We start from the raw sequence: 26,365 nt of genomic DNA, 5'->3' as shown, positions 1-26,365 counted from the left end.
ATTCAGAGCCGGAAGATGCCGCGGGGACGCTGCAAGGAGAAGACTTCTAAAGGTAGGAGAAGAACCAGCGTTGATTGGCCGACTGTATAGCATTCGGCCAATCAATGCTGGTTCTGCATCGAACTTTTACATTCGAATAGAGAGTGGTACTCGATCGAGTACGAGTATTTAGAATACTGTAGTATTCAATCGAATACCTACTCGATCGAGTACTACTCGCTCATCTCTAGTCATGACCGGTCGTTGTGTTTTTTTCGCCCACCACCAGTCATCATAACCGGTCCTTCAGTTTGTTTTGCCCACCACCCATCATCATGACCGGTCCTTGAGTTTCTTTTGCCCAAAACCTGTCATGACTAGTCCTTGTGTTTGGTTTGTCCACCACCCGTCATGACCAGTCTTTGAGTTTGTTTCATCCACCACCTGTCATCACGACCAATCCTTGTGTTTTTTTCGCCCACCACCCGTCATAGTGCTATATGAACACAATAAAAAGGTTTCCACCATATAGCAAAGATGATGATCTCGATGGCTAGGCCTTCCTCCACCAAGGGCCCTATAGAGCAGATGGATGGACCGTTGCGATTTATATACATCTTTGTCAGTCTCATTACGGAATCTTCAATATACTAATATAAGTTTTTAGCAAGATCCTATCAGCCATGTTTTTTTTGGAAGTAGGTTACCTCGGGCTGCAAACACAAGGAACACAGGACCGGCTCTCTATTTTATATGCTCTTACATGCATGAGGACCATCTTTCTCTCCATCATCTGTGAAAGAAGGATTGGCCATGTTGAATTTCCAGACCCAATAAGAAGTATCTGGCAGTGGCTTCCATGGTCTTCTACTTGGCTGAGCCCAGTGTACACGTGCATGGAGGTCAGAAGGAACAGCTTCTGGCCGAAATATCTATTCACAGCTACCTTAAGAAGTATGTCAGCTTTCTGAAAACGGCCGCGTGACGGCTCAACCGACTGTTTATGTAAATAAATCATTCTGCTCGTAACCTTAAAACCAAGCTTTTTTTTTCCTTCCTTTTTTTTTTTTGCAATTTTCTAAAATATGCATCACGCATCATTAACAAGCTCATTTGGCCATTAGTGCTCTGAGGTTTGTTCGTCTGACTGGAAGCCACAAAATCATCCATAATTGCAGTGTTTTCTGCCATCCGCGGTTTCCTAAATGGCCGGGTCTCGGAGACGAACATCATTTTCTATTCAATCTCTACATAGTTAGAATTTGATAAGAAATTATAAAAATGTATAAAATGGGTAAAATCACTCCTCAGTCATTTGTTAAGATTATAATGTTACGGCGCCCCTATTGTGTAAATGCAACACCTATAGAAGGCGGCAAGAGGTGAGTTTTTGTATTGTGTGTTGCTCCAGATAAGACATTGTAAAACACGAAGCACGGAAGGGAATTTACGGCTTGATGTTTTCGCCTTGCTTTACTTTTCTAATACAAAACCATTTACTACTTGAATCTTCGAAATTGGGTTATTCAGAGGTAATTCCTATGGACCCATTGGATGCAAAATTACCACAATACACTATATGGTATATGGGCACCTGATCACCTCACCCATACAAATTTTATTGGACATCCGATTGCAAAAGCATAAACATTAGTATAGAGTTGGGCTTGTTTGAGACTATAATGGCCTCCATTCTTTGGGGAAAACTTTCTACAAAATTTAGAAGATTTTTGCACTTTCAGCCAAAGAAACATTTGTCAGGTCAGACACTGATGTTGGGGGAAATATTTAGTTCACAAAGAAATGGTACATGAACACCTGACCACCTCACTCATATAAATTTTGTTGGACATCCCACTCTAAATCCAAGGCATTAATATGGACTTTTTGTGGCTATAATGGCCATCACTCTTCTGGAAAATTTTGAATATTTTTGTATATTCCACCAAAAGAGCATTTGTGAGGTCAGACACTGATGTTGGGAGATAGGAGAGACAACGAGCGCACCAAGTGTAGTATTTAACCGTACAGGTATAAGATACTGTGGATATGTGAAGAATCGACCAGATGGCCTCTTACCTTATGAGGTTGTGAATAGAGATGAGCAAACACTATTCGGAACAGCTGTTCCGAATAGCACGCTCCCATAGAAATGAATGGACTTAGCCATTTCATTCATTTCTATGGGAGCGTGCTATTCGGAACGGCTGTTCCGAATAGTGTTCGCTCATCTCTAGTTGTGAACAGTCACAACCCCCTAGATCGCTTGTAGATACAAATTCCAGGTGAGAATGGCAGCGGTTCAACCTGTACACCGGAGGAACAATGGACAGCACCAATAAGGACTGAAGGTCCCTGGCAGGGGATCCACACCCACTGGTGTTAAAGATGGGGTGCAAGCCAAGGTTTCCAAAAACACCCCTCTTTATTGAGGTGAGTATAGAACAGATCGGCACAACGCGTTTCGGGCCATACACCAGCCTTATTTCAAGTGCAAAATAACTCTTTGCCTACAGATAGCTGCAAGGGCTCAGCATGAAGAGACATTTTGCACTTGAAAAAGGGCCTGTGTTTGGCCCAAAACGCGTTGTGAAAATCTGTTCAATACTCAAACCTTGGTTTGCACCCCATCTTTAACACCAGTGGGCGCGTATCTCCTGCCACGGACCTTCGGTCCTTATTGTTGCTGTCCACTGATCTTGGGAGAAAGGTCTGGCTCACAATGAGCGTTCTAAACCATCCAAAATCATCTTGGTTGAGGTTCTTATTGATAACCTATCCTCAGGAAAGTCATGAACAAGAAAGCAGTGGGGGTCCAACATATGTTTGGACCCCCACTTTAGGGACACAACGCTAGTATAAGAGCAGTAACCTTTTCACTGTTTACATGCTACACTCTATGTTTCATAGTAGTTGTGCCCCGAGACTAGAACCTCATCCCATTCAGATCTATGCCCACGAGGCTATAGTTACATGAGGTGGCCAATGTAAAAAAGGAGGCGAACAATGCAAAACCCAGCATAACAACTGGGTATTGGTGATTGACTCCCTTTGGGCCCTTTCACAGCGGAAACCTTTCCATCATGTGAGTTCTCTGCACGACTAGTCGCAACGGGATGCTGATGTGCTACTGAATAGGCCCGAATGAATGGGCCTAATCAGGAGGGAGTCTCAAGCCGTGGAATCTGCTGGAGGTTAGGGCATCAGTGGGGGACTCCCATTGAAATAAATGGGAGTCATTTTTGTAGGCGGATTTTGAGGTGGATTCCTTGTCAAAATCCGCCTGCAAAAAAACTCAAGTGTCAAAATACGACAAAAGCTGTATATAAATTGTAGTTTTAAGTTTCCTTGGTTTTGCGGCACATCAATCCACCTTGGTTATATGCCACTGGTAACATGTCTTAACAGACAAATCTATAGAAGACGAGGACATAATCACAAAGGAAGACAGGACTAAACTGTTTATACTGTATGATGGAGCGAAGAAAGAATCCTTTGTTATGCAAATCATTCGGAAGCTACAGTAGAATTCTTCTGCAAAAAGTGTGGCTAACAACCTGCAGCCTAAAAATCGAGGAAAAACAAGATTTCATGAAGCAGAATAATTGTATTATTCTAAAACTCCAACGCGGTGTACAAAAGCTAAACCAAGCAAGATCTTATCCGAACATTTCAATTTTCTAAAAAGTATCTGTAGATACAGCGGAGAAATATTGCAACCTCACTTCCCAAGGCTACCACAACATCTGAGAGGCTTGTGCAAATAGAGGTGACCTCTCAGGGTCCCGGAGGAGTGGGCCCGGGCAAAAAGCTCCTCCATCCACCGGGCTCTTGGTTATTTTATAAGTGACGTGGACATTATCCATGCTGGTCACATCACAAAAAGTAGGATTGACCGGTCATGGTGTCTATACGTCTTCATGAGGGCCGAGGCACGCAAGAAAAAGGGGTGTTGGGGCTCCAAGATAGTCTTTACCAAAAGTTGTCAAGAATGTGTTATAATAGAGGACTCCAGACTGGGAACCATCAACTTCGTGTCACCAATACGCGGTCACTTCTCTCGGCATTCTGCCACTACTACTGGCGCCCACATCGACTGATGTCTATTCTACTTCCCCCTCGATTGGTTACCCTGCGGGACCTTTCCCTGGGATGTCCAAAGAGTTGGGGACCATTACTCTGTCCGTTTATTATTCTATATGGTGAAATTTCGTCTTCTGCATATCAAAAGAGTCTGAAGAAGGTCTTCGACTGAAAAACGTTTTGCTCTACAATTCACACAAGCGGAGTTCAATAAAGAAAATTCTTGGCACAATTAAGTGTGATGTCAGCCTTCATACTCTTGATCAAGTGTTGGGACCCGCTCACACAAGGTGGTCAACGGCTGTATACCTTCATAATACTAATACCAATAAGGTCATGTCACCAGTACCAGGGCTCTGCCAAAAGTTGGCAAGTATGTGTTGGCAAGAAAGTCACTCTACAAGTCTCAGAAGACATCAACTCCCATGACGTACATTCACATATTGGTTTTGTACCTCTGACTATAGGGGCCACACAACTTAAGAATTACTCTGATTGGTCACTATACAGGACCTTTCTGCCTGGCCACATGGGTCACAGAGAACGTACCACACACCGTGGTTCTTCACTCATCACTGTGTTTCGTGATTTGTTCACACTGTCTGGTTCTGGACGTGGACAGCCTTCACTTTCTCTCCAACACCAGTTCCGATGACCAATATAGAACGTCCACATGAAAAAAAATCTCCCTATCCAGGCTCTCTCTAAGACGACTTGCTGATAATTTCTTCGCCATTTGGTTCCACGTTCGGATATTGTTACTTCACCTCTCACTGAACTAATTCGCAGTGAAAATCCACAGAGAATCGATGTGCTGGGTATTTTATAATCCACATCATGTGGCAAATTCCACACAGATAAAAATGGACATTGTGAAAATTCATGAAAATCAGTGTGAAAAATTGGTGAGTTATTGAAAATGTGTGATTGTAACCGAAAAACTAGGACTCACAGGCTCTCTCTATGGGTGGTGGGGGGAGCAGGGCTCACAGGCTTTCTCTATGAGTGGTGGGGGGAGCAGGACTCACAGGCTTTCTCTATGAGTGGGGGGAGCAGGACTCACAGGCTTTCTCTATGAGTGGTGGGGGGAGCAGGACTCACAGGCTTTCTCTATGAGTGGTGGGGGGAGCAGGACTCACAGGATTTCTCTATGAGTGGTGGGGGGAGCAGGACTCACAGGCTTTCTCTATGAGTGGTGGGGGGAGCAGGACTCACAGGCTTTCTCTATGAGTGGTGGGAGGAGCAGGACTCACAGGCTCTCTCTATGAGTGGTGGGGGGAGCAGGACTCACAGGCTTTCTCTATGAGTGGTGGGGGGAGCAGGACTCACAGGCTTTCTCTATGAGTAATGGGGGAGCAGGACTCACAGGCTTTCTCTATGAGTGGTGGGGGGAGCAGGACTCACAGGCTTTCTCTATGAGTGGTGGGGGGAGCAGGACTCACAGGCTTTCTCTATGAGTGGTGGAGGAAACAGGACTCAGGCTCTCTCTATGAGTGGGGGGAGCAGGACTCACAGGCTTTCTCTATGAGTGGGGGGAGCAGGACTCACAGGCTTTCTCTATGAGTGGTGGAGGAAACAGGACTCAGGCTCTCTCTATGAGTGGGGGGAGCAGGACTCACAGGCTTCCTCCGAGTGGGGGGGGGAGCAGGACTCACAGGTTTTCTCTATGGGGGGGAAGCAGGACTCACAGGCTTTCTCTATGAGTGGGGGGGGGGGGGAGCAGGTCTCACAGGCTTTCTCTATGAGACGGGGGAACAGGACTCACAGGCTCTCTCTATGGGTGGTGGGGGAGCAGGACTCGCAGGCTCTCTCTATGAGTGGTGGGTGGAGCAGGACTCACAGGCTCTCTCTATGGGTGGTGGGGGGAGCAGGACTCACAGGCTTTCTCTATGAGTGGGTGGGGGGCGCAGGACTCACAGGCTTTCTCTATGAGTGGGTGGGGGGAGCAGGACTCACAGGCTCTCTCTATGAGTGGGTGGGGGGAGCAGGACTCACAGGCTCTCTCTATGAGTGGGTGGGGGGAGCAGGACTCACAGGCTCTCTCTATGGGTGGTGGGGGGAGCAGGACTCACAGGCTTTCTATATGAGTGGTGGGGGGAGCAGGACTCACAGGCTCTCTCTATGAGTGGTGGGGGGAGCAGGACTCACAGGCTCTCTCTATGAGTGGTGGGGGGAGCAGGACTCACAGGCTTTCTCTATGATGGGGGAGCAGGACTCACAGGCTTTCTATATGAGTGGTGGGGGGAGCAGGACTCACAGGCTTTCTCTATTGGTGGTGGGGGGAGCAGGACTCACAGGCTTTCTCTATTGGTGGTGGGGGGAGCAGGACTCACAGGCTTTCTCTATGAGTGATGGGGAAGCAGGACTCACAGGCTTTCTCTATGGGGGGGAGCAGGACTCACAGGCTTTCTCTATGGGGGGGGGGAGCAGGACTCACAGGCTTTCTCTATGAGTGATGGGGGAAGCAGGACTCACAGGTTTTCTCTATGAGAGGGTGAGGGGAAGTAAGACTTTCTCTAAATGGGATTTAGTGGGACTCCTAGGTCAGAAAAATCTATTTCATTTTACTTATTCGCAGTCTGTGCCTTATAACACTAATGAATCTTGTTTAATTGTAATGAATATATTTATGTTAATATTAAACCAATCTGAATTATGAATAATAATCTATAAATAATAATCTATCTAGAAGGATTTATTAAATCTTTGTCTTATCTTGGCACACAGTCCAGATACAGCTCCGTAAAGGGTTATCCAAGAACCTAATAAAGCTGGACGTCATCTAGTGCCCTCTAGTGTCTAAGGACTTGTACATTGTCAGGAGCACTACGGCTGTACGAGTTATACCGTACGTACGCAACTCCCAAACTCTCTCCAGACTCCTTGTTCTGTGCACAAGTGAATTTTAGAAGTCTGATTTTCCTGGCATGAATTAGGATAGGGTTTGTATTGCTGGATTTTGCTACAATTTTCCCCCAAAATTGTTGTAAATCTGTTATACACTCACCGGCCACTTTATTAGGTACACCATGCTAGTAACGGGTTGGACCCCCTTTTGCCTTCAGAACTGCCTCAATTCTTCGTGGCATAGATTCAACAAGGTGCTGGAAGCATTCCTCAGAGATTTTGGTCCATATTGACATGATGGCATCACACAGTTGCAGTCGCAGATTTGTCGGCTGCACATCCATGATGCGAATCTCCCGTTCCACCACATCCCAAAGATGCTCTATTGGATTGAGATCTGGTGACTGTGGAGGCCATTGGAGTACAGTGAACTCATTGTCATGTTCAAGAAACCAGTCTGAGATGATTCCAGCTTTATGACATGGCATTGCATTATCCTGCTGAAAGTAGCCATCAGATGTTGGGTACATTGTGGTCATAAAGGGATGGACATGGTCAGCAACAATACTCAGGTAGGCTTTGGCGTTGCAACGATGCTCAATTGGTACCAAGGGGCCCAAAGAGTGCCAAGAAAATATTCCCCACACCATGACACCACCACCACCAGCCTGAACCGTTGATACAAGGCAGGATGGATCCATTCTTTCATGTTGTTGACGCCAAATTCTGACCCTACCATCCGAATGTTGCAGCAGAAATCGAGACTCATCAGACCAGGCAACGTTTTTCCAATCTTCAATTGTCCAATTTCGATGAGCTTGTGCAAATTGTAGCTCAGTTTCCTGTTCTTAGCTGAAAGGAGTGGCACCCGGTGTGGTCTTCTGCTGCTGTAGCCCATCTGCCTCAAAGTTGGACGTACTGTGCGTTCAGAGATGCTCTTCTGGCTACCTTGGTTGTAACGGGTGGCTATTTGAGTCACTGTTGCCTTTCTATCAGCTCCAACCAGTCTGGCCATTCTCCTCTTACCTCTGGCATCAACAACGCATTTCCGCCCACAGAACTGCCGCTCACTGGATGTTTTTTTCTTTCTCGGACCATTCTCTGTAAACCCTAGAGATGGTTGTGCGTGAAAATCCCAGTAGATCAGCAGTTTCTGAAATACTCAGACCAGCCCTTCTGGCACCAACAACCATGCCACGTTCAAAGGCACTCAAATCACCTTTCTTCCCCATACTGATGCTCGGTTTGAACTGCAGGAGATTGTCTTGACCATGTCTACATGCCTAAATGCACTGAGTTGCCGCCATGTGATTGGCTGATTAGAAATTAAGTGTTAACGAGCAGTTGGACAGGTGTACCTAATAAAGTGGCCGGTGAGTGTATATCTGTGAACTCAAACATCACTGCAACTCTTACTAGGCTTGCAGCACTGTGTTACTTTGTACTGTTGCCTATTCTCCAACCAGCTGATTAAGAGTTAAAGTCTTTTCTTAATCCCATATGTCAGGTTCTGGGGCTGACTGTTGTGTAGGACGGAGGTTTTCCAATCCAGTCCTGCTCACAGCCGAGAAATGGCTGACGGTATCTAATCCTGGCAATGCTCCCGGTAGCAGAATAAACTCTCTCCAGTCCTAAGAGTTTGTTACAGTGTATCAGTGCAGGGAAAAGCGATCAGTCAGGTCCAGGCTGTTAGTACAGCAGGTTGTGCATGACACACACATACGCAGACGAAACGGATGAAAACTGAAGGCAAATTGAGGACTTTTAAGTACCTACTGACATGAGCAGAGACTTTACTGGGTCACTCACTTTTTGTTTTTTTGATCTAAAAAAAAAATGGATCAGAAATACAGTAACCAAAACGGAAATGTGAACAAAGACGAAGATGGTCTGGACTGGACACATTGTAGCAAACCTTAATCTTAATCTGTTCCGTGAATTAGCTCTGTAAAGGTATTCAGAGTCTGGAAGTAACAAGAATGGCGACCAGCAGAGATTTGATGACTGGTCTACAGGATAGGTCACGCCTACCTGGACCCTATCCCCATCAGGTGTTTCGCCCCCTACAGGCCATTTATTAGGTATACCGCCTGAAGCACTCCTGCTCATACTCAAGTAAATGGGAGCGGGCTTCAGTTCCAGGCAACACCAATACACTATACGGACCAGGAACTGTATACAGTGTACAGAGCGCCATACACTGTAGTGGTGGTGTCTGGAACTGCAGCCCACTCCTATTCACGTGGATGGGAGCAGGGCTGCTTCCTATCTTTACCACGTATATGGCTTCCAACGGCCGACACTTCTAATCAGGGACCCCATTAACTAAAACCCATTGCAATATTTTATACAAAACTGTACAATTTTGATTGAAAGTGGCTGTTCAAGAAAATCAATGAATATCTAATATTACTCAATGTTATATGTATAGTGTCAAGAACAAGGGCCCCGAATGTTCCCCTGAATGGAACGTGTGAATGGGGCGTCAGTGCACTTGTATGACCTTCTATGAGGCTGCTGCAGATCGCAGTCCCTGTTCTTCTGATCTTGGGGGTCCGAGTGGTATGACTCTTATCTGTGGATAGGGTCCAAATGTCTCTTACAGCACGTCCCAATGTAACGCAACGCATGTACAACATGCAATAATGTCAGGTGTCCAAAGCTAGGAAAGAATCTGCAGTGTGATACAGAAAGGTCAACCTTTACAGCACCTGCCTGGCATTGAGACTCCTATTCTTATGATGTAAAGGATAAGAATTCTACTCCGTTATAGATATCTACCAAAACTGGCATTGGAAATGATCCCGAGTCCCGTGCCTGTGGCTTTCATTTTACTGCAGGGGAGTAAAGGGGATATCCATGTTTTGAAATGAGTTCACACAATATATTTTGTTAAGCCGCCTATCAGATGAATGAGACAGAATGGGGTCATTTCACAAGACTGATTTCAGAAGTAGTAAAAAAAAAACAAAAAACTATTAAATGTAGCTCTCCCTTTCATGTGCCTCTGCTGCAAATAATTGAATCCATATTTCGCACAGTTTAAAAGCTTTGCAGGAAAAAAAAAAAAAAAAAAGCCCTGACTTTGAATGGTATGATACGGTGCGAGCCCGTTTTATCATTCATGCCGCAGCACAATAGAATGAAAATTGTCAAAAGCGAGAACGTCAGATGTTAATGGACTTGTTTAGAAAAAAAAACGGGGGAAAAAATATAGATTACAAAAACTTCCAACAGTAAATTAAAAAAATTAAATAAAATAACTTACAGGATAAAAAAAAAAATTCCATTTGCGCTGGAAAACATAAAACATTGACTTTCATCGATTTCTAATCTTTATATCCTACATAAAGACTGGGAGCGGGAACACAAGTGTTTAACCCCTTTAATCCTCTGATATTCCGGTGTAGCAATCAGGTCACTTAGGGTATGTTCACACGGAGGTATTTTGGTGCGGAATCTGCCTGCAAAAATGGCCCTCATTGACTTCACACACGCTCCTGTCTGGACCCATTCTTTCGGGCCTAATTAGGAGCGGGATGTCGCAACGGAAGGCCGATGGTTCATCGGCTAGCCATGCGAAAAGTTCACACAGTGGAAAAGGATTCCGCCACTTTTTCCTCCATGTGAACATAACGTTACTCTGCAATGACCAGATGTGATCTGCAGACAGCCAGCTAATACAATGACTATTATCCAGATGTAATAACTTGGCCTACTTACAGGTGGCGCACACCAGCAATGACCGGATGGTCAGCTCACAGGGCAGCTTCCATTTCTTGGACACTCTTGAGGTGACCTGTGGCAGGATTATCTCAGCAGGAACGTAATACTGGATAGCATAGGTCACAAAAATGCCAAAGCAGTAGAGCGCCTTCACCAGCTGATAGAGCCTGAAAGAGAGGGCAAAGGGGGGGCTAGAATTAAAGAAGGAATGACATGAACACTCCATTTTACTGGCTGTAAAAAACAACATGTTGTTCTATCCCTCCACCACTGGCAGCAATATTATCCCCCTTCCCCACTGGAGGCAGTATTCTTCCCTTTCCCACTGGCGGCAGTATCATCTCCCTTCCCCACTGGCAGCAGTATCCCCCCCCTTCCTGACTGGCGGCAGTATCAACCCACTTCCCCACTGGCAGCAGTATCATCCCCCTTCCCCACTCCTCTCCACTGACAGTAGTATTATCCCCCTTCCCCACTGACGGCAGTATCATTTCACTTCCCCACTGGCAGCAGTATTATTCCACTTCCCCCACTGGCAGCAGTATCATCACCCTTCCACACTGACAGCAGTATCATTCCACTTCCCCACTGGCAGCAATATTATTCCACTTCCCCCACTGGCAGCAGTATCATCACCCTTCCACACTGACAGCAGTATCATTCCACTTCCCCACTGGCAGCAATATTATTCCACTTCCCCCACTGGCAGCAGTATCATCACCCTTCCACACTGACGGCAGTATCATTCCACTTCCCCACTGGCAGCAATATTATTCCACTTCCCCCACTGGCAGCAGTATCATGGCCCTTCGACACTGGTGGCAGTATCACTCCACTTCGCCACTGGCAGCAGTAACATCGCCCTTCCACACTGGTGGCAGTATCATTCCACTTCCCCACTGGCTGCAGTATTATTCCACTTCCCCCACTGGCAGCAATATCACCACCCTTCCACAATGACGGAAGTATCATTCCACTTCCCCACTGGCAGCAGTATCATCACCCTTCCCACATTTTAAAGTGGTATTCAAGCTATTCCCATCTCCATTGGATAGTCAATAGCTGTCAAATTGGTGGGTGTCCAATCACTGAGGCCCAAACTGATCCCTAAAACAGGGGTCCCAATCCCCCTTCTGAATGCAGCATCCACAGGGTAGCCAGAGATCCTCTACAAGTCCCATAACTGGAGCCCTGTTTCTGTGATGGGTGACAATCCCAGGGATCAGACCCCACCAGTCAGTTATCTCCATTGGCATACCCCTTTAAGAAATGTGTCTTTTGAAACGCAGGCCCTAAAACGTTCGCCACTTTACTGCTTCTGTTTTAGCTGGGTGCACTTTTTGGGAATGCAGCGGGAGGTAAATGGCTCCCTGGAGAGGTCTAAATGGTTTTTTAACTAACTTTAGAAGAAAGCGTGATTCATAGAACTCTTTCCTAATTTTACGGATATTAAAACCCACATGTAGTTAAAACGTCTTTTATGCCGACATTACCTTGTTTAACATCTAGTTAATCCTCGAATAAAAGAAGGAAAGCTCTGCCTGGTAATGTACAAGTCGTACTGAAGTTCACGTTCAGAAAGTTAGAATCTAACTTTGGATATTATCCAGAAAATAATTGGAAGTTACTGGAAAAAATTGCAGTTTTTGCTTCTTACATAGGTAGCTTCGGATCTGTCACCTGACAGAATAGAACGCTCAAGGTCCGGTCCCAGGAACATGACCCACAGACGCAACATCACAGCCCGTCTATATTTAAAGGGAACCTATCACATGGAAAATCTTCAGGCAGGAGGATATAGAGCAGGAGGAGCGGAGCAGATTGATATATAAGTCTGTGGGAAAAGATTCAGCAGAACTTGTCATTTATCCATTGAAATCTCTGCTCTTTTTAGGTTATGAAGTCTAGGAGGCGGAGCTATCAGTGTTCAACAGTTATCTCTGTATACACAGTCATTGAAGGGAGGCGGTCAATCACTAAGTCTAGGAGGCGGTCCAATCGATAATTGCCAGCTATCATAGAGGGGAGGTGGTCAATCACCGATAGCTCCGCCTCCTAGACTTCTCACTATAGAGAGATTCTGATGGATATATGACAGGTTATATTGAACTTTTCCCCACAGACCTATATATCAAACCGCTCAGCTCATCCTGTTCTATAACATCCTGCCTAGAGATTGAACTGAATTTTCTATGTGATAGATTCCCTTTAAGGACTGGATAACCCCATTAAGAGGGGTTGTCCAGGTTCAGCAAATAAATGGTATTATATATATAATGAAAAGATATAGATCAGTATAAGGTCATGTGATATACAGTCCAGGGCCGTTTTAATATATTAGGGGGGCCCTGTTCATAATTTTTTAAGTGACAAAAATAGTATAGTTTCACCATAACAGCCCCCTCGTAAGGCTCCCTGCCTCCTAAACCCACACACACACAGTCCTCTCCCCCCCCAAAAAAAAGAATGTTCACCTAACTGGGTTCCCACGGACCCGCAGGCTCCGGCTGTAATGATGTATGCGGCTCGGAGCTCATTTTGCTTCTCTGCCCGAAGACTGAATAATGTAGCACAGAGCGGATCGATCCGGGTGGCTGAGGGGCCCCCGACATCCATAGGGCCCAGTGAGGCTGCACTATTGGCTAAAGCAGCCCATACAGTCCATAGTCATGTGATATACAGTCCACGATCATGTGATATACAGTCCACGGTCATGTGATGGACACGAGTGCACAGCTTATTACCATACAGATGTCTGATTACTGCACTGTTAATGTAACGAGCTGTGCACCTGTGTCCATCACATGACCGTGGACTGTATATCACATGACCGTGGACTGTATATCACATGACCGTGGACTGTATATCACATGACCGTGGACTGTATATCACATGACCGTGGACTGTATATCACATGACCGTGGACTGTACATCACATGACCGTGGACTGTACATCACATGACCGTGGACTGTACATCACATGACCGTGGACTGTATATCACATGGTAATATACCATGATTTAAATTTACTGGAAATAAACAATGGATCACAGCAAAGAGAATTCTAGAAAACCATGAGGAATTTATACATAAGGTATAATGGAAAACTGCGCAACTTTTCATTATATATTAATTTGTTGAAACTGGACAATCCCTTTAAGACACGGCCAATTAATCTTTGCTGCATTCTCTCCAACGATGTAACAAAATCTCTGCCTCGATTTTCATCTTATGAATCCACGGACGTCATCTCAGCACCTGACAGCACCTATTGTGTTCCTTCTTCAATGCTCTGCGCTAGGAAAAGTCACCCTAGGATTTCTGCAAAAGATAAGATGCATAAAAGGAACTCACCAGGAATCTTGCGGAAGGTTTAGAGTAATGCTGCCTTTGATTTGGTCTCCAAACCTCAGGTACCCCACTGTGGCCAGAGAGATATACAAAACTGTCACTATTGCCATTCCAATGTTCAAGGCTCGGGAAAATTCTCTCTTTTCTTTCATTCGGTTTTCCAGGGGGAGAACCTGTAAAATAAAACATCAAAGAGAGAGAACTTGTCAGGCTTAAAGTCTCATCTTACAGACGCGCAAGTCCTTAACTTTTCTGGTAGTACAAATTCAGCCCAACATTGGGACATGAATGCACAATATTCGATAAACTGTGCCACGACACAGTCTTTTCACCCCTCAAGAAGGAAGTTCCGACCAAGTACCCCCCACCATGGACAAATCGATGTTGCTTGCAAATTTGGGCTCGCTAAATGGGTGGTATCCCAAGATACTCAAAAAGAAGCTAAGGTTGATGTGTCTGTGTACCCCATGGGAAGGCTTTAGTGCTCATATTCCGAAATAGATGACTACCTCTGCAGCAGAGAGACGGATTTTCATGGGAAAAAGGCGTCAGGGCTAGTTCGCGCGGGACAAGAGACTGCGTATTTTGGTCCTGATTTGGACGCGGGAAGGGCGTCAGAATCCGGACCAAAATGCGACTGTCTTGGCTTCCCGTTCCAGAGAAGGCCCAAAGGAATGGGCCTAGTACGGAGGGATTGTCTTGACGCGGACATGTCAAAAAAGGGCGGAAAAAAGATCACTAGCGGTCTACATAGACCTCTATTGTGAGGGAGCGAATTTTGAGGTGGATTCCACACCAAAATCTGCCCCCTCTTGCCCCGTGTGAACTAGCCCTTACAGTCAAGAGAGTCTAATCTATAGGACTGTACTGCTGGTTTAATATGCCTCACCCTGGCCTCCCTTCTTACTCCATCAGAGACATCACCTACCCCCCGATATGCAAAGAACCGCAACCCAATACAAATAAAAGGAGATCCATAGAAGGGGATGTGGGATCAGTGAAAGTCAAAGGGGGCAACCCACAGTCCATTGCGCGACACCCCAACCACATGCCGTCCCTTTACAAGACGGAATTAACCCTTTAACACCAAACATAATTATTATTGGCCCCTTTATGGCCTCTCTATAAACTTATGACAGCAGAGATATAAAGCGTTCACCCTGTTCCGCAGACACCGCCGGAAGGCCCAAAGAGCCTGCTCCAAAACTATCAGACGCCATCGATATTAATGGCCTAAGGTGCCATTTAGCACAAGCGAAACCTCTCTAAATTAATATCCCTCCATTCTATTCCACTTACTCGGATAGAACGGCTAAATGTGTATTATTCCCCCGAGGCAGACCATCTATCAAGTGACGGTGCGATAAAAGAGGGAACGGTAGAGAGGACTGCGCCGAGAGGACACAAAGTGCGAGGAGTCGATAGGAAGAAGCGGGACGATTTACAGATGATAAATGGGAGGTTATAAAACACTCTGAAAAATGGAGAGCAGTAAAATATTCCTGTCCTATCACTGTCATGTAGGAAAACTCCAATAATCTGGCACGTGTGAGGTTTCTGGATTATGGGACTGAGGCCAAAATGTGAATTTTATAAAAAGCAGAAAAAACAAGTTTATTACACGGGTTGTTCCGCTATGGACACTTATTCCCGGTCTTGTGGATAGTGGGGATGGGTGTCTGATCGACGGATCCCCAGTGATCGGGAAGACAGAGAAAGTCCCCTCCTTGTGAATGGAGCAGTAGTGTACGTGTGTGACCCGCACTCCACACACTTCTATGGGGCTGCCGAGAATGTAATGCGTTCACAGCCCCATAAAAGTGAATTGTACTTGCATGACCTGCACACAATGGAGCTCCATTCACAAGGAGGTCCCCCTGTCCTCCAGATCACTCAAGACACTTACTCCCCAGTCTTGTGTATAGAGGATAATTGTCCATAAGGGGTCAACCCCTTTAAAGATTGATCCCCAAAGTCTTTCTTATATACACAGTCCAGTCACATTACTGTGACCACCTGTCAAAATCCAGAATAACCACCTTTGGCAGAGCGGACCGCTGCGAGACGTGCAGGAAGAGAGGGGATGCTGCGCTAGGTGACGCGGTTGAGCATCCATGGCGCGAACAACCCGATCGAGGTGGTCCCAGATTCTGAATTAGGTTCAAGTCCGGGGAATTTGTTGGCCAAGGGAGTACGGTAAACCCATCCTGGTGCTCCTCGAACCACGCACGTACACAGCGAGCTTTATGACACGTCACATTGTCCTACTGGTAGATGCCATCATCCTGAGGAAAAACAATTCGCATGTAGGGGTGAACATGGTCCGCAGGGAGAGATGCATAATTGTGTTGATCCATCGTGCCTTCCACAATGATGAGTGCACCCAAATGGCTGATGACACGTGCCTTCTGCCATTGGTTATTTAACGTTGACATCAAAAGTAGGCGCTGGTCACATTAATAGGACTGGACTGTGTATTTCTTCTCAATTTCTCAATATGGTGACTTAAAGCGGTTGTCCTATTAAAGATATGGGGGTAAGTGTTATAGCCATGGAGGATGACCACCAGATCCCTGATGAGAAGAACTTCCTCCATCCTGCAGATATATGACTCCTATAATTTATCCTGTGAATAGAGTCTTTAAAGGGGTTGTGCAAGATTAGAAAACATGGCTGATTTCTTTTTTCCTCAGGAAGTGACCTCATGTCTGTTGGTCATACGGCCATCATACAGCTCAGTCCTAATAAAATGAACGAGACAGACTTCCAATGCCCCTGATTGAACTGGGACTTCTCACGTAGTGACATCATATGTTCTTCGCTGAGGCCACTGATGGGGCCTCAGTGGTCACGTGTGGTGGAGACCTTCACCAGAAGACAACAATGGACTGGACCACCAAGTAAAGGAGAGTATTATTTTTCACACCCTGCTGCAGCTTCTTCATAAGTCTTTCGGTCACTGCTTCGGCCAGACCTTTTATAAATATTGAGGTCCAATATGGCAGTCATAATATAGCTGCCTCATAGTGTTCACTTACTTTTTCTGACACCCGTACCAGCAATCCCTTTAATTTCCCATTCTAAGCCTATCTATGAAATATTCTCCTTTAAGTACACTACATAATGCGGTAAAAATCACCCACACAAAATCCAAATAAGTTATAGACATATTTAAAAAAAAAACAACAACGAATGGCGGACTTGTAAGACACAACCAAGAAACCGCTGATGGCTCGAGGAATCAATATCTTTATTAGAGGAGCTTCTCAGCTTTGGAGTTGGATTTGAGAAATGATTTACTTCAGACTCCACTACTTTGCCTTTAGGATCGATAAAGTCATACAAGAAAATTTTTCCCAATTACAGATTATTGAAGGGAGGGCATGAAGCGACACACATGTCCGAATCGATCCAGGATGACAAGTACCAGTAGAATCCGCTGACATGCGTTACAATGTAATAGGCTGTAATGGGAAGACCAGGTGAGACATGGCAGCCGTGGCATCGCAGTCATCTCACGGGGAGGAGGTAAGAAGACATCTGATGTTAAAAATCTACTCATCTACTTTCGATTTTTCGAGGTAGCGATTAGAAAAAAATTGACTACATAAAGTTAACAAATTTAATCTCGTAAAGGGGTTGGCTAGGATTTAGAGCAAACTCAGGGGTGGCGGGGTGGGATTTAAAATTTTTTTATTTATATTTTATTTTTTCATTTATATATTTATTTTTTATACCCACCTTGGCTGTCCCTGAGTTTGGCCAAAATCCTAGTCAACCCTTTAAGACAACATGATGTACACTAGCCTCTGCCTGCGACTTTGTCTGCGTGATGTTGGCGTCCATGATCCGCTTTTATCCAGCAAATTCTGTTCCGCTGTTTCGGCAGTTCTCAAGCTGTCCTGCTGCTGAACTTGTTCCTCACGCCGTGCCTGTGATTGTTCCGGGATCTCAGCAGCTCGCTGGGACGCCATATAATGAGCGTGTTCTTGGTATCGATAATCCGTCTGCTCTGGCGTTTCGGCAGCTGTCAAGTTGGCCTGCTGCTGATCTCGTTCCTCTTGCCCAGCCTGTGATTGTTCCGGCATCTCAGCAGCTTGCTGGGACGCCATATAATGAGGGCTTGTTGTTGGCTTCGATGATGTGCCTGCTCCGGCACTTCGGCTTCTGTAAGAGCCGCTTGACACCTACCTTGCTCAATCCTCCTGAGCTCCGCTTGAGGAGAAGTCTGTGACTTCTGGCTTGCTTCATAGCGCTCGTTGTTTTAGAATTTTGCGACAAATTAGATTTTCTTTTTCCTGGCATGTTTAAAATAGGCAAACTGCCAAGTTGGATTAAAGGGGTTTTCCTATATCAGTGTCTCAGCACTGGAGTAGATCAGATAATATGAAAATGCTAGCGCACAGTGGACTCTGTGTTATCTGTGTGTTTACATAGAGAGATAACAGACCTGGCTTTATCAGCCTGCTGCCAAGAGCATTGTAATATCATATATGAACATAAATTCATAACAGTTGTGAAGCCATGTCATTTACCAGGGTAAAAAGTAGCCTATGTGTTAATCGAGGTGACAAACTATCTATGTGCCAAATTTCATCCAAATCCGTGAAAGAGGAACAAACACACAAACATCCATACTTTCACATTTATAATATTAGTAGGATATACATCATGAAATGCCTTAAACTAAAGGGTTTCCAAGACTGGATCTTGATGGCCTATCTGTCAGGTCTGTGGGGTCCGACACCCAGCACCCCCATGATCAACTGTTTCCAGCATATTATATAGAGCTAGAAGCAGATAGGGCAAAGGCAAATGTCACAACGGGAACAGGAGAGGATCAATGAGGCAAGTAATTTTTTTTTTTTAGTTTTTTAACAACATTTGTTCGTAAAAAAATATATTTTACCCTCTTGAAAAAACACTTTCCCATGTGGTAAAAATATTAGCTGTTAAACTTTTTTGAAATCCTCCAAAATGTTTTAAATATTTAAAAAATTATATGCACCCAAGTATTAAAATTACAACCTGTCCTGCAAAAACAAACCCCCCTAAAGTTACATGAGTACAGGGACATAACTACCGGGGTAGCAGCGGTAGCAGCTGCCACAGGGCCCGGGATATTAGGGGGCCCAGCAGGCCCCTGATTTTTTGCTGGAGTTACTCGCTGCCGCTCACAGCCGCCGGAGCTTCCCCCATCTGTGGAGGCAGCTGTGAGCAAGAGGGGGATCGGTAAGTGAGACCGTGGACCCACGAACCTCACAAACACCACTATCATTATACTTGGGGGGGTCTTTTCAGCTAGAATGGTGCACTACATAAACAGTATAGTGTACTGAGGAGCACTACACTAACAATAACAAATCCTACATACATATATCGTCCCTAGCATCGTAATGACCCCACAAAAACATTCATAAAAGTTGAGCAAAACCTTATTTGTACCCAAAATGGTGCCACCTAAAAATACAATTTCTTATGCAAAGAATAAGCCTAGACATGGCAAAAACTTAGAAATTTTGGAATAAGATGGGGAAAACTAAATGAAAAAAGTTGCTATGCCTTAATGCCCATGGACCTTAAGGGGTTAAATCTCCAGTTCTGACTCTGTGTCCCTATGTTGCAGTGAGGACAGTTACTTTGTGTTTTTCCTTTTTACTCTGCGACACCGATTTCGACGTTCCTTGAAGCGGCGTCAGGGAACCATGAACACAGAGGTACGGGCGACGCTTCTTATCAACTGAAGGGAGATGCTACAATTTATCACGGTAGCGAGCGGCGCACAGGCCCGTGGCTGTTGTTCAACTGCACTGTTCAATCGTAGAATTTTTTCTTTTTTTTACGAAAATCAAAAACTTTATCATTTGTTTTTGTAGTCTCTCTGGTTTGAAGCAAATATCAATGCAAATCCAATCTATTGCCTGTGAACTTGGAATTGACTGACTACCTGAGGCGGTGGGTATTGACACTACAAATTTCAAAAGATGTTCCCACGAAAGACATTTAGGATATACCCACAAGATATGGAACTTACACCTCTCTCTATAAGGACTTTGGTTTGTCGAGGTACTCTTTAGCAAAGATCGGTTGTTCCTATTTATGTCTTCTACAGCAATGGTTTCTTCCTTGGCTTTCGCCCATAAATCTCTGCTCGGTTTAGCGTATGGCATTTGTTGAAACCATGACCCCAGACTGTTCCAGGTTGGCCTTCAGGTCTTTGGATGTTTGACCTGGTGTTTTTGTCACCATTCTCGCCAACCTTCGAAGACATCTCTCGTCAGTTTTCCTCTTTCCCCCGCGTCCATTGAGGTTCTTGACATATCCATGCTTGGAAAACTTTTTAATAATATTGTGCACTGTTGGAACTGGGATACCAAGGTCTTTGGAGATGGCCTTATACCCTATGGTATAAGTCTTGTGTTTGCTAATAATAGCAGTTCTGATGTCCTCAGACAGCTGCTTTGTCTCTACTATTGTGACAAAGACACAGGGCCTAAGATGTGGTTTACTACTGGTTTCTTGACGTGCAATTTTGCCAGGAACAATTGACCATAACATAAGAGATCCAGGGACACGGGGCCAGCGCCGCACCTCCCATGAGGCCGGGGCCCCGGGGAGGGCGGCACAGTCTCAGCAGCCCAGCATGGGAAGCGAGTGGTGGATTGGGGCGGCCCTGTGGACGCAGCGCTGCTCCAGTGGCCACCCCTCACGCTTAGCAGAGAGCAGGTCCTCTCCCTGCCTGCTCTCTGCCTGCTAACGACGCTCGCTCCGCTCGGCCCCGCCCCCTCTGCTCCGCTTTCTGATGTCCGCCTCAGGTGGCACAAACCCTAGGTTCACCCCTGCACGGGGCTGCAACTACAGGGCACAAAGCAGCTAAAAAGATCTGTGACACAGAAACAGAAATGTATGTGTGCAGTCAGGAAAGCTGCTTACTGTCTATGACTAATATCCCAGAAGTAGATGCAAGTCCTTAGAGGATTCTGCAGAACCTCACAACATACATTAATGTAAAGTCTACTCAGTGCAGTGAAAAGAAAGCTAAGTAGACAGACTTTGAAGAGGGACCAGACCCTCCTCTCTATTCACTGTGTGAGGAAAAGCAACCCCTCCTCCCTGCGCTCACTGTGAATCCCTCTTAATTTTGAGGCTAAGGACGGAACTTCCTTAGTAACAGGAGGGAACAGCAAACTAGCCAAAACTGAGACACTTAGTAAAAGCAACTTTAAAGAGAGCCTTTCATGTCCTCGTACTTATCTGGTTTTATATACTGCTAGAAAGCCGACAGCGCACTGAATTCAGTCGGCTTCTTCATTATGTGCCCTGTACTGAACGCCCCCCCCCCCTCTTCTGACACTACTCAACCACAGACTAGTAATGGGGGTGTTCCTCATAGCTCAGCGTCATGCTGGGCCATAAGCTACGCCCCCTCTGACAGTACAGAACTATGGACGAGTACTGTCTAGACTCTAGACTGTCAGAAACGCCCTTCTGACAGTGAAGGGATATTGGTAATTGCACTGATATCTCTTGCCCTGGGGAAAGCCATTATATAAAACCACGTGTGCCTGAAGACATGAGAGATGCCCTTTAATTTTGTATTATATTTTATGTTAATTCCGTTAAGGAATTACAGTTTTCCGCTTTTAGGTTAGCGTACTATACTTTATTCTCTGTAGTGCAGCTCTTCCACAGCAATGCTCCCGGCCACCTCTCGATAAACCGAACTGCAACATAGTTGCGTACACTAGAATCGAGATGAGCGAAAAGTCCACCACTGATCAAAATGATAGGTTAGATCCTAAGAGTATGCCTAAAACATGGAGTAGAAAAAAAAAATATTTACTCACCACTCCTATTCCTTCAAAAGCAAATATGGCCGTTCCAAAAAACAGCGGATACGTCTTCCAATTTGATGCTAAAGGGAGTGTCCGGGGATCTGAGATATTCTGGGGAAGAAACAGTTGTGAAAGTTAATAATCACCAAAAATCACACGGCTACAATCACATTCTCATCATGGGAGTCCGACTGCCAGGACCCCCAGAATCCCCAATGCAAAACTGCTCAAACTATAACTTAAGTGCTGTAATTTCTATACAGATTTTCCCAGCCTTACACTGATCCGCTGTGTAAAATTTGGCTATGTACATAAAACTTTACAAGAATGGCCAATGAAATGACCAGGTATTAACCTCTTCACTTTCCCATTCCACCATGGAAGCTGAAGACAACTTCATCACTATCTTAGACCACTGGGAAAGCTAGTAGTAACCCTCCATTACCCTAAACCAGTGATGGCGGACCTTTTAGAGACTGAGTGCCCAAACTGCAAACCAAAACCCACTAATGTATTACTAAGTGCCAACACAGCAATTTAACCTTAATACTGTGCAGATCCACAATTGCACACAATCACAGATCAGCAAAATATGGTCATATGAATGGGGCTGTGAGCCCAAAACAGTCCAATCTGCTTCACAGTGGCCCCCACACAGTATAATCTGCTGCACAGTGGCCCCCACACAATACAATCTGCTGCACAGTGGTCCCCACACAGTATAATCTGCTGTACAGTGGTCCCCACACAGAATAATCTGCTCCACAGTGGCCTCCACACAGTACAATCTGCTCCACAGTGGCCTCCACACAGTACAATCTGCTCCACAGTGGCCTCCACACAGTATAATCTGCTTCACAGTGGCCCCCACAGAGTACAATCTGCTCCACAGTGGCCCCCACACAGTACAATCAGCTGCACAATGGTCCCCACACAGTGTAATCTGTTCCATAGATGGGTGCCCAAAGAGAGGTCTCCGAGTGCCACCTCTGGCACCCGTGCCATAGGTTCGCCATCATGGCCCTAAACCATTCAGGTTTCTTGGTTTTTGCGGTCTATAAATGGGTGTACCATACAGGCTCACAGTACACATGTGAACAGTGTCTAAACTGCACAAAAAAGGATTGTGCCATTTTGATGATAAATTTATTTCAGACATACCCCCCCAATGATAAAACAACTTTTTAGAAATGAATAGCGCAGGTAAATATAAGAAACTTTGTAATATATCTTATTCAATAAAAATGCTTCATTCTCCATATCTCAGGCAGATACTTCTAACACAGAAGTCTATGGAGAGGGGAGGTTGATGGAAAAGACACATCCTGCGGCTGCTAAACTCATCTGGCTCTACTATACCTTTTAAGATACTGCTCTACAAAATGAGTCAACAAGGACAGCCTCCTTCTCCCCCTCTCCATAGACTTCTGTGTTTGAGGTTGGATACTGCTACAGGTGCTATTAGAGATAAGAGTCTGAGACAAGAGAAGAAAGAAGAGGAGAGCAGCCTGATAAGTGGAGAAGGAAGCAATATACTGTAATAAGATATATTACAAAGTTTCTTCTACTCACTAGTACTATTCATTTCTGATATGTTGTTTTATAATTGGAGGTCCGCTCTACCAAGTAACATGTGAGGAGTTAGGATTAGTGGGGTCCACGTGCTAAGAGTCTCAGCTGAGCATTGTTCCCCTTTGGTAGGGATTTGCTTGGCTCTTTTCAGGAACATAGAGTTTGAAGTCTACAGATCCCTATTATGTATGTACAATCTGTACTCTGTTAAGCAAAGCAGATCACGGCCAAAGGGGGTACAACGATAGCTTGTGACCCTTTATTTCGGTGATCGGTGGAGATCTCATACACTGGACCACCCTACTAAACAAAACTTCATGTATGTCGAAAAGTTTTAGATGAAATTTAAACAGGACGTTTCACCACCAAGCGCATCTGTACGATGCTCCACTGATTCCGGCACAGTTGGAATTTTTCTTCTAGCCCCCACCGTTCCTGAGCAATCAGTGCTGTTAGTTTCAGCACCCAATATGCTAATCTGACTCTCTACTGTCAGGTGGGCGGTGCTCAGACTACATCTTAGAATGGCCCAACTGACAGTACAGAGCCTAATTAGCATATTGGGTGCTAAAACTAACAGCACTGATTGCTCAGGAATGGTGGGGGCTAGAAGAAAAATTCCAACTATCCCGGAATCAGTGGAGCAGCGCCTATCGATGTAAAGAGTTGGGGTTGGTGGTAAAATTTTTAAGATTTAATTTTCTCAGAATATTACTTTTTTTAATCCAAGTGTCAGAAATGTAAGAAAAGCGGAACGGCCAGTACTTACCCGCAATACGTATTGATAAATGATAACAAGACTGACGGCCATGGAGACGTTGGCTAAAAAGGAGCAGACAGACAAGCTCTTCAAGTCCCGTATAAAAACTAATGGTATGATGAGAGGAAGGAAGGAGAGCATGTAGAGCCGCACATCAAGATCCCATCTCCCCACGGGTCCTGTGTACTGGGAATGGCTCTCAAAGGAAGCTTCAAAAACCTGAAAGAACATTGCACTCTTACTCCAGGAGATGTCACGGAGGTCACACATTGCTATTTTGGCTTATTGTATTGGGATGTAACTTTTCAGACTGAAAGTAATTGGAAACTTAAAAAGTTAATGGTGGAAAACCTGACAAATCTGCCGTGTCCTGAGAGTCACTTCTGATGACGGAATGATCTGCAGCACTACTACAACTCCCAGCATGCCAAAGTGGACTCAAACCTGTGACTCCCCCGCTACAACGTTCAAAGTGCCCTTATAACCCTGGCATGCTGGGAGTTGTAGTATTGCACCATTTGCAGAGCTACCGGTTGGAGATCAGTGATCTACAGAAAAAACCTATTTACTCCTGCGATAAATAGGGCCCAATGGATGTCACATGATTAAAAAAAAAATAAATCTAGATTATTGGAACGTCATTCGCAAAGCCATATAGCGTTTTTTTGTATGGGTAGGATGTCTTTAAGAAGATATTTTGTCAACTTTCTTAAAGGAAACAGTGAACATATACTGAAGAAAATCTAGCAAAGAGAAAAAAGTTGACTCCTCTCCTTACTAGGGTTGAGCCGATCTTGATTTTTCAGGATCGATATTGAAATCCGATTTCCGATCATTTTTCATTCGAACCCGATCTCGATCCCAATTCCGATCCCAATGCAAGTCAATGGGATTTTTTTTACTAATCGGAGATCGGATTTTAAAAACAATCCTATTCACTATACAGCATGGAAACTAATCACTAAGTAGCCAGAGGATTTTTTTTTTTTTTTTAATCCTCAGGCTACTTCGTCCCTCCTGGTGTCCACTTACCTGCAGAGATGGCTGGTCCGGTGTTCTCGTTCTTCTTTGCCTCGCCGCCCCCTGCCTCCCAGGTTAGGAGAGTGTGGGCGGGTTAAGAGAGTGTGGGCGGGAACTGGGAGGGGAGATGTCACATCTCCCCTCCCAGTACCCGCCCACACTCTCCTAAGCCACAAGCCCCGCCTTCTTCCTAGCTCTTTAACACTAACCTGGGAGGCGGGGGCAGCAAGGCGAAGAAGAATGAGAACACCAGGCACCGGACCAGCCATCTCTGCAGGTAAGTAGCTACTAGAGATGTTAGCTAGTCTCCCATTAGAATGAATGGACACAGCCGGCACGCAGGGGGTTAAGACTGTGTGCCGGCTGCTTCAATTCATTCCTATGGAACTGCAGCGGGGCCTTCACACGGAGTATACACTCCGCTCAGAATGAGCGGGGCGTATACTCAGTGTGAAGACTAACATTGTTAGCTTTTCCCACAATGCTTGGCCAGTAGCAAAGCATTGTGGGAAATAATCACCGATCTCGATCCCACCTAAAAAGATCGTGTTCGGGTTCGCTCAACCCTACTCCTTACATCTTAATCCGAGAAGAGAAGGTTAGTATATTTAGGTTCCTATAGCAAACTGCAGTGGGGAAGGGCTGCTGCTCCTTCCGGTTGCCTAACAGGAAGAGACAAATCTAACCTGGAAGTTGTGAGAAAGAGAGGCAAACGGACAATTTTCTAGGACACTTTCTAGAGGAGACAATTTCCTCGAGCAGCTTTTGCCACCATTGTTGCTGAGGTGCTGAAAAAGTGGCAAAAGCTGCTCGAGGAAATTTGTCTCCTCTAGAAAGTGTCCTAGAAAATTGTCCGTTTGCCTCTCTTTCTCACAACTTCCAGGTTAGATTTGTCTCTTCCTGTTAGGCAACCGGAAGGAGCAGCAGCCCTTCCCCACTGCTGTTTGCTATAGGAACCTAAATATACTAACCTTCTCCTCTCGGATTAAGATGTAAGGAGTAGGGTTGAGCGAACCCGAACACGATCTTTTTAGGTGGGATCGAGACCGCCGGAAGAAGAAGCTGAAGATGACGCTGCTGACAAGGATGGAGGCAGCGCTGGAGAGAGTTCTCTCACAGCATTGGGGACGTCCCCGGTGCTGTTTGAGCACTTGGGCCCGCCCCCAGAGCTGCGAGAGAGCTAACTTGCATA

General features: G+C 45.3%; 1 protein-coding gene across 1 annotated transcript in view; it reads right to left on the bottom strand.

Moving 5' to 3' along the window:
• SLC36A4 (solute carrier family 36 member 4) overlaps window positions 1-26,365 on the bottom strand; it is a 133,515-nt gene that overhangs the window by 71,779 nt on the left and 35,371 nt on the right. Inside the window, exons 7-10 of the mRNA XM_075266129.1 lie at window positions 24,163-24,372; window positions 21,834-21,932; window positions 13,990-14,159; window positions 10,633-10,802 (exon numbers count right to left, since the gene is read on the bottom strand). Of these exons, the coding sequence (XP_075122230.1) occupies window positions 10,633-10,802; window positions 13,990-14,159; window positions 21,834-21,932; window positions 24,163-24,372 (649 nt within the window). The remainder of the gene's footprint in view (window positions 1-10,632; window positions 10,803-13,989; window positions 14,160-21,833; window positions 21,933-24,162; window positions 24,373-26,365) is intronic.

Source organism: Leptodactylus fuscus, chromosome 2, assembly GCF_031893055.1.
Source record: "Leptodactylus fuscus isolate aLepFus1 chromosome 2, aLepFus1.hap2, whole genome shotgun sequence".
In the NCBI taxonomy this organism is placed as follows: Eukaryota; Metazoa; Chordata; class Amphibia; order Anura; family Leptodactylidae; genus Leptodactylus; species Leptodactylus fuscus.
This window is presented reverse-complemented; position numbering and strand designations above follow the sequence as displayed.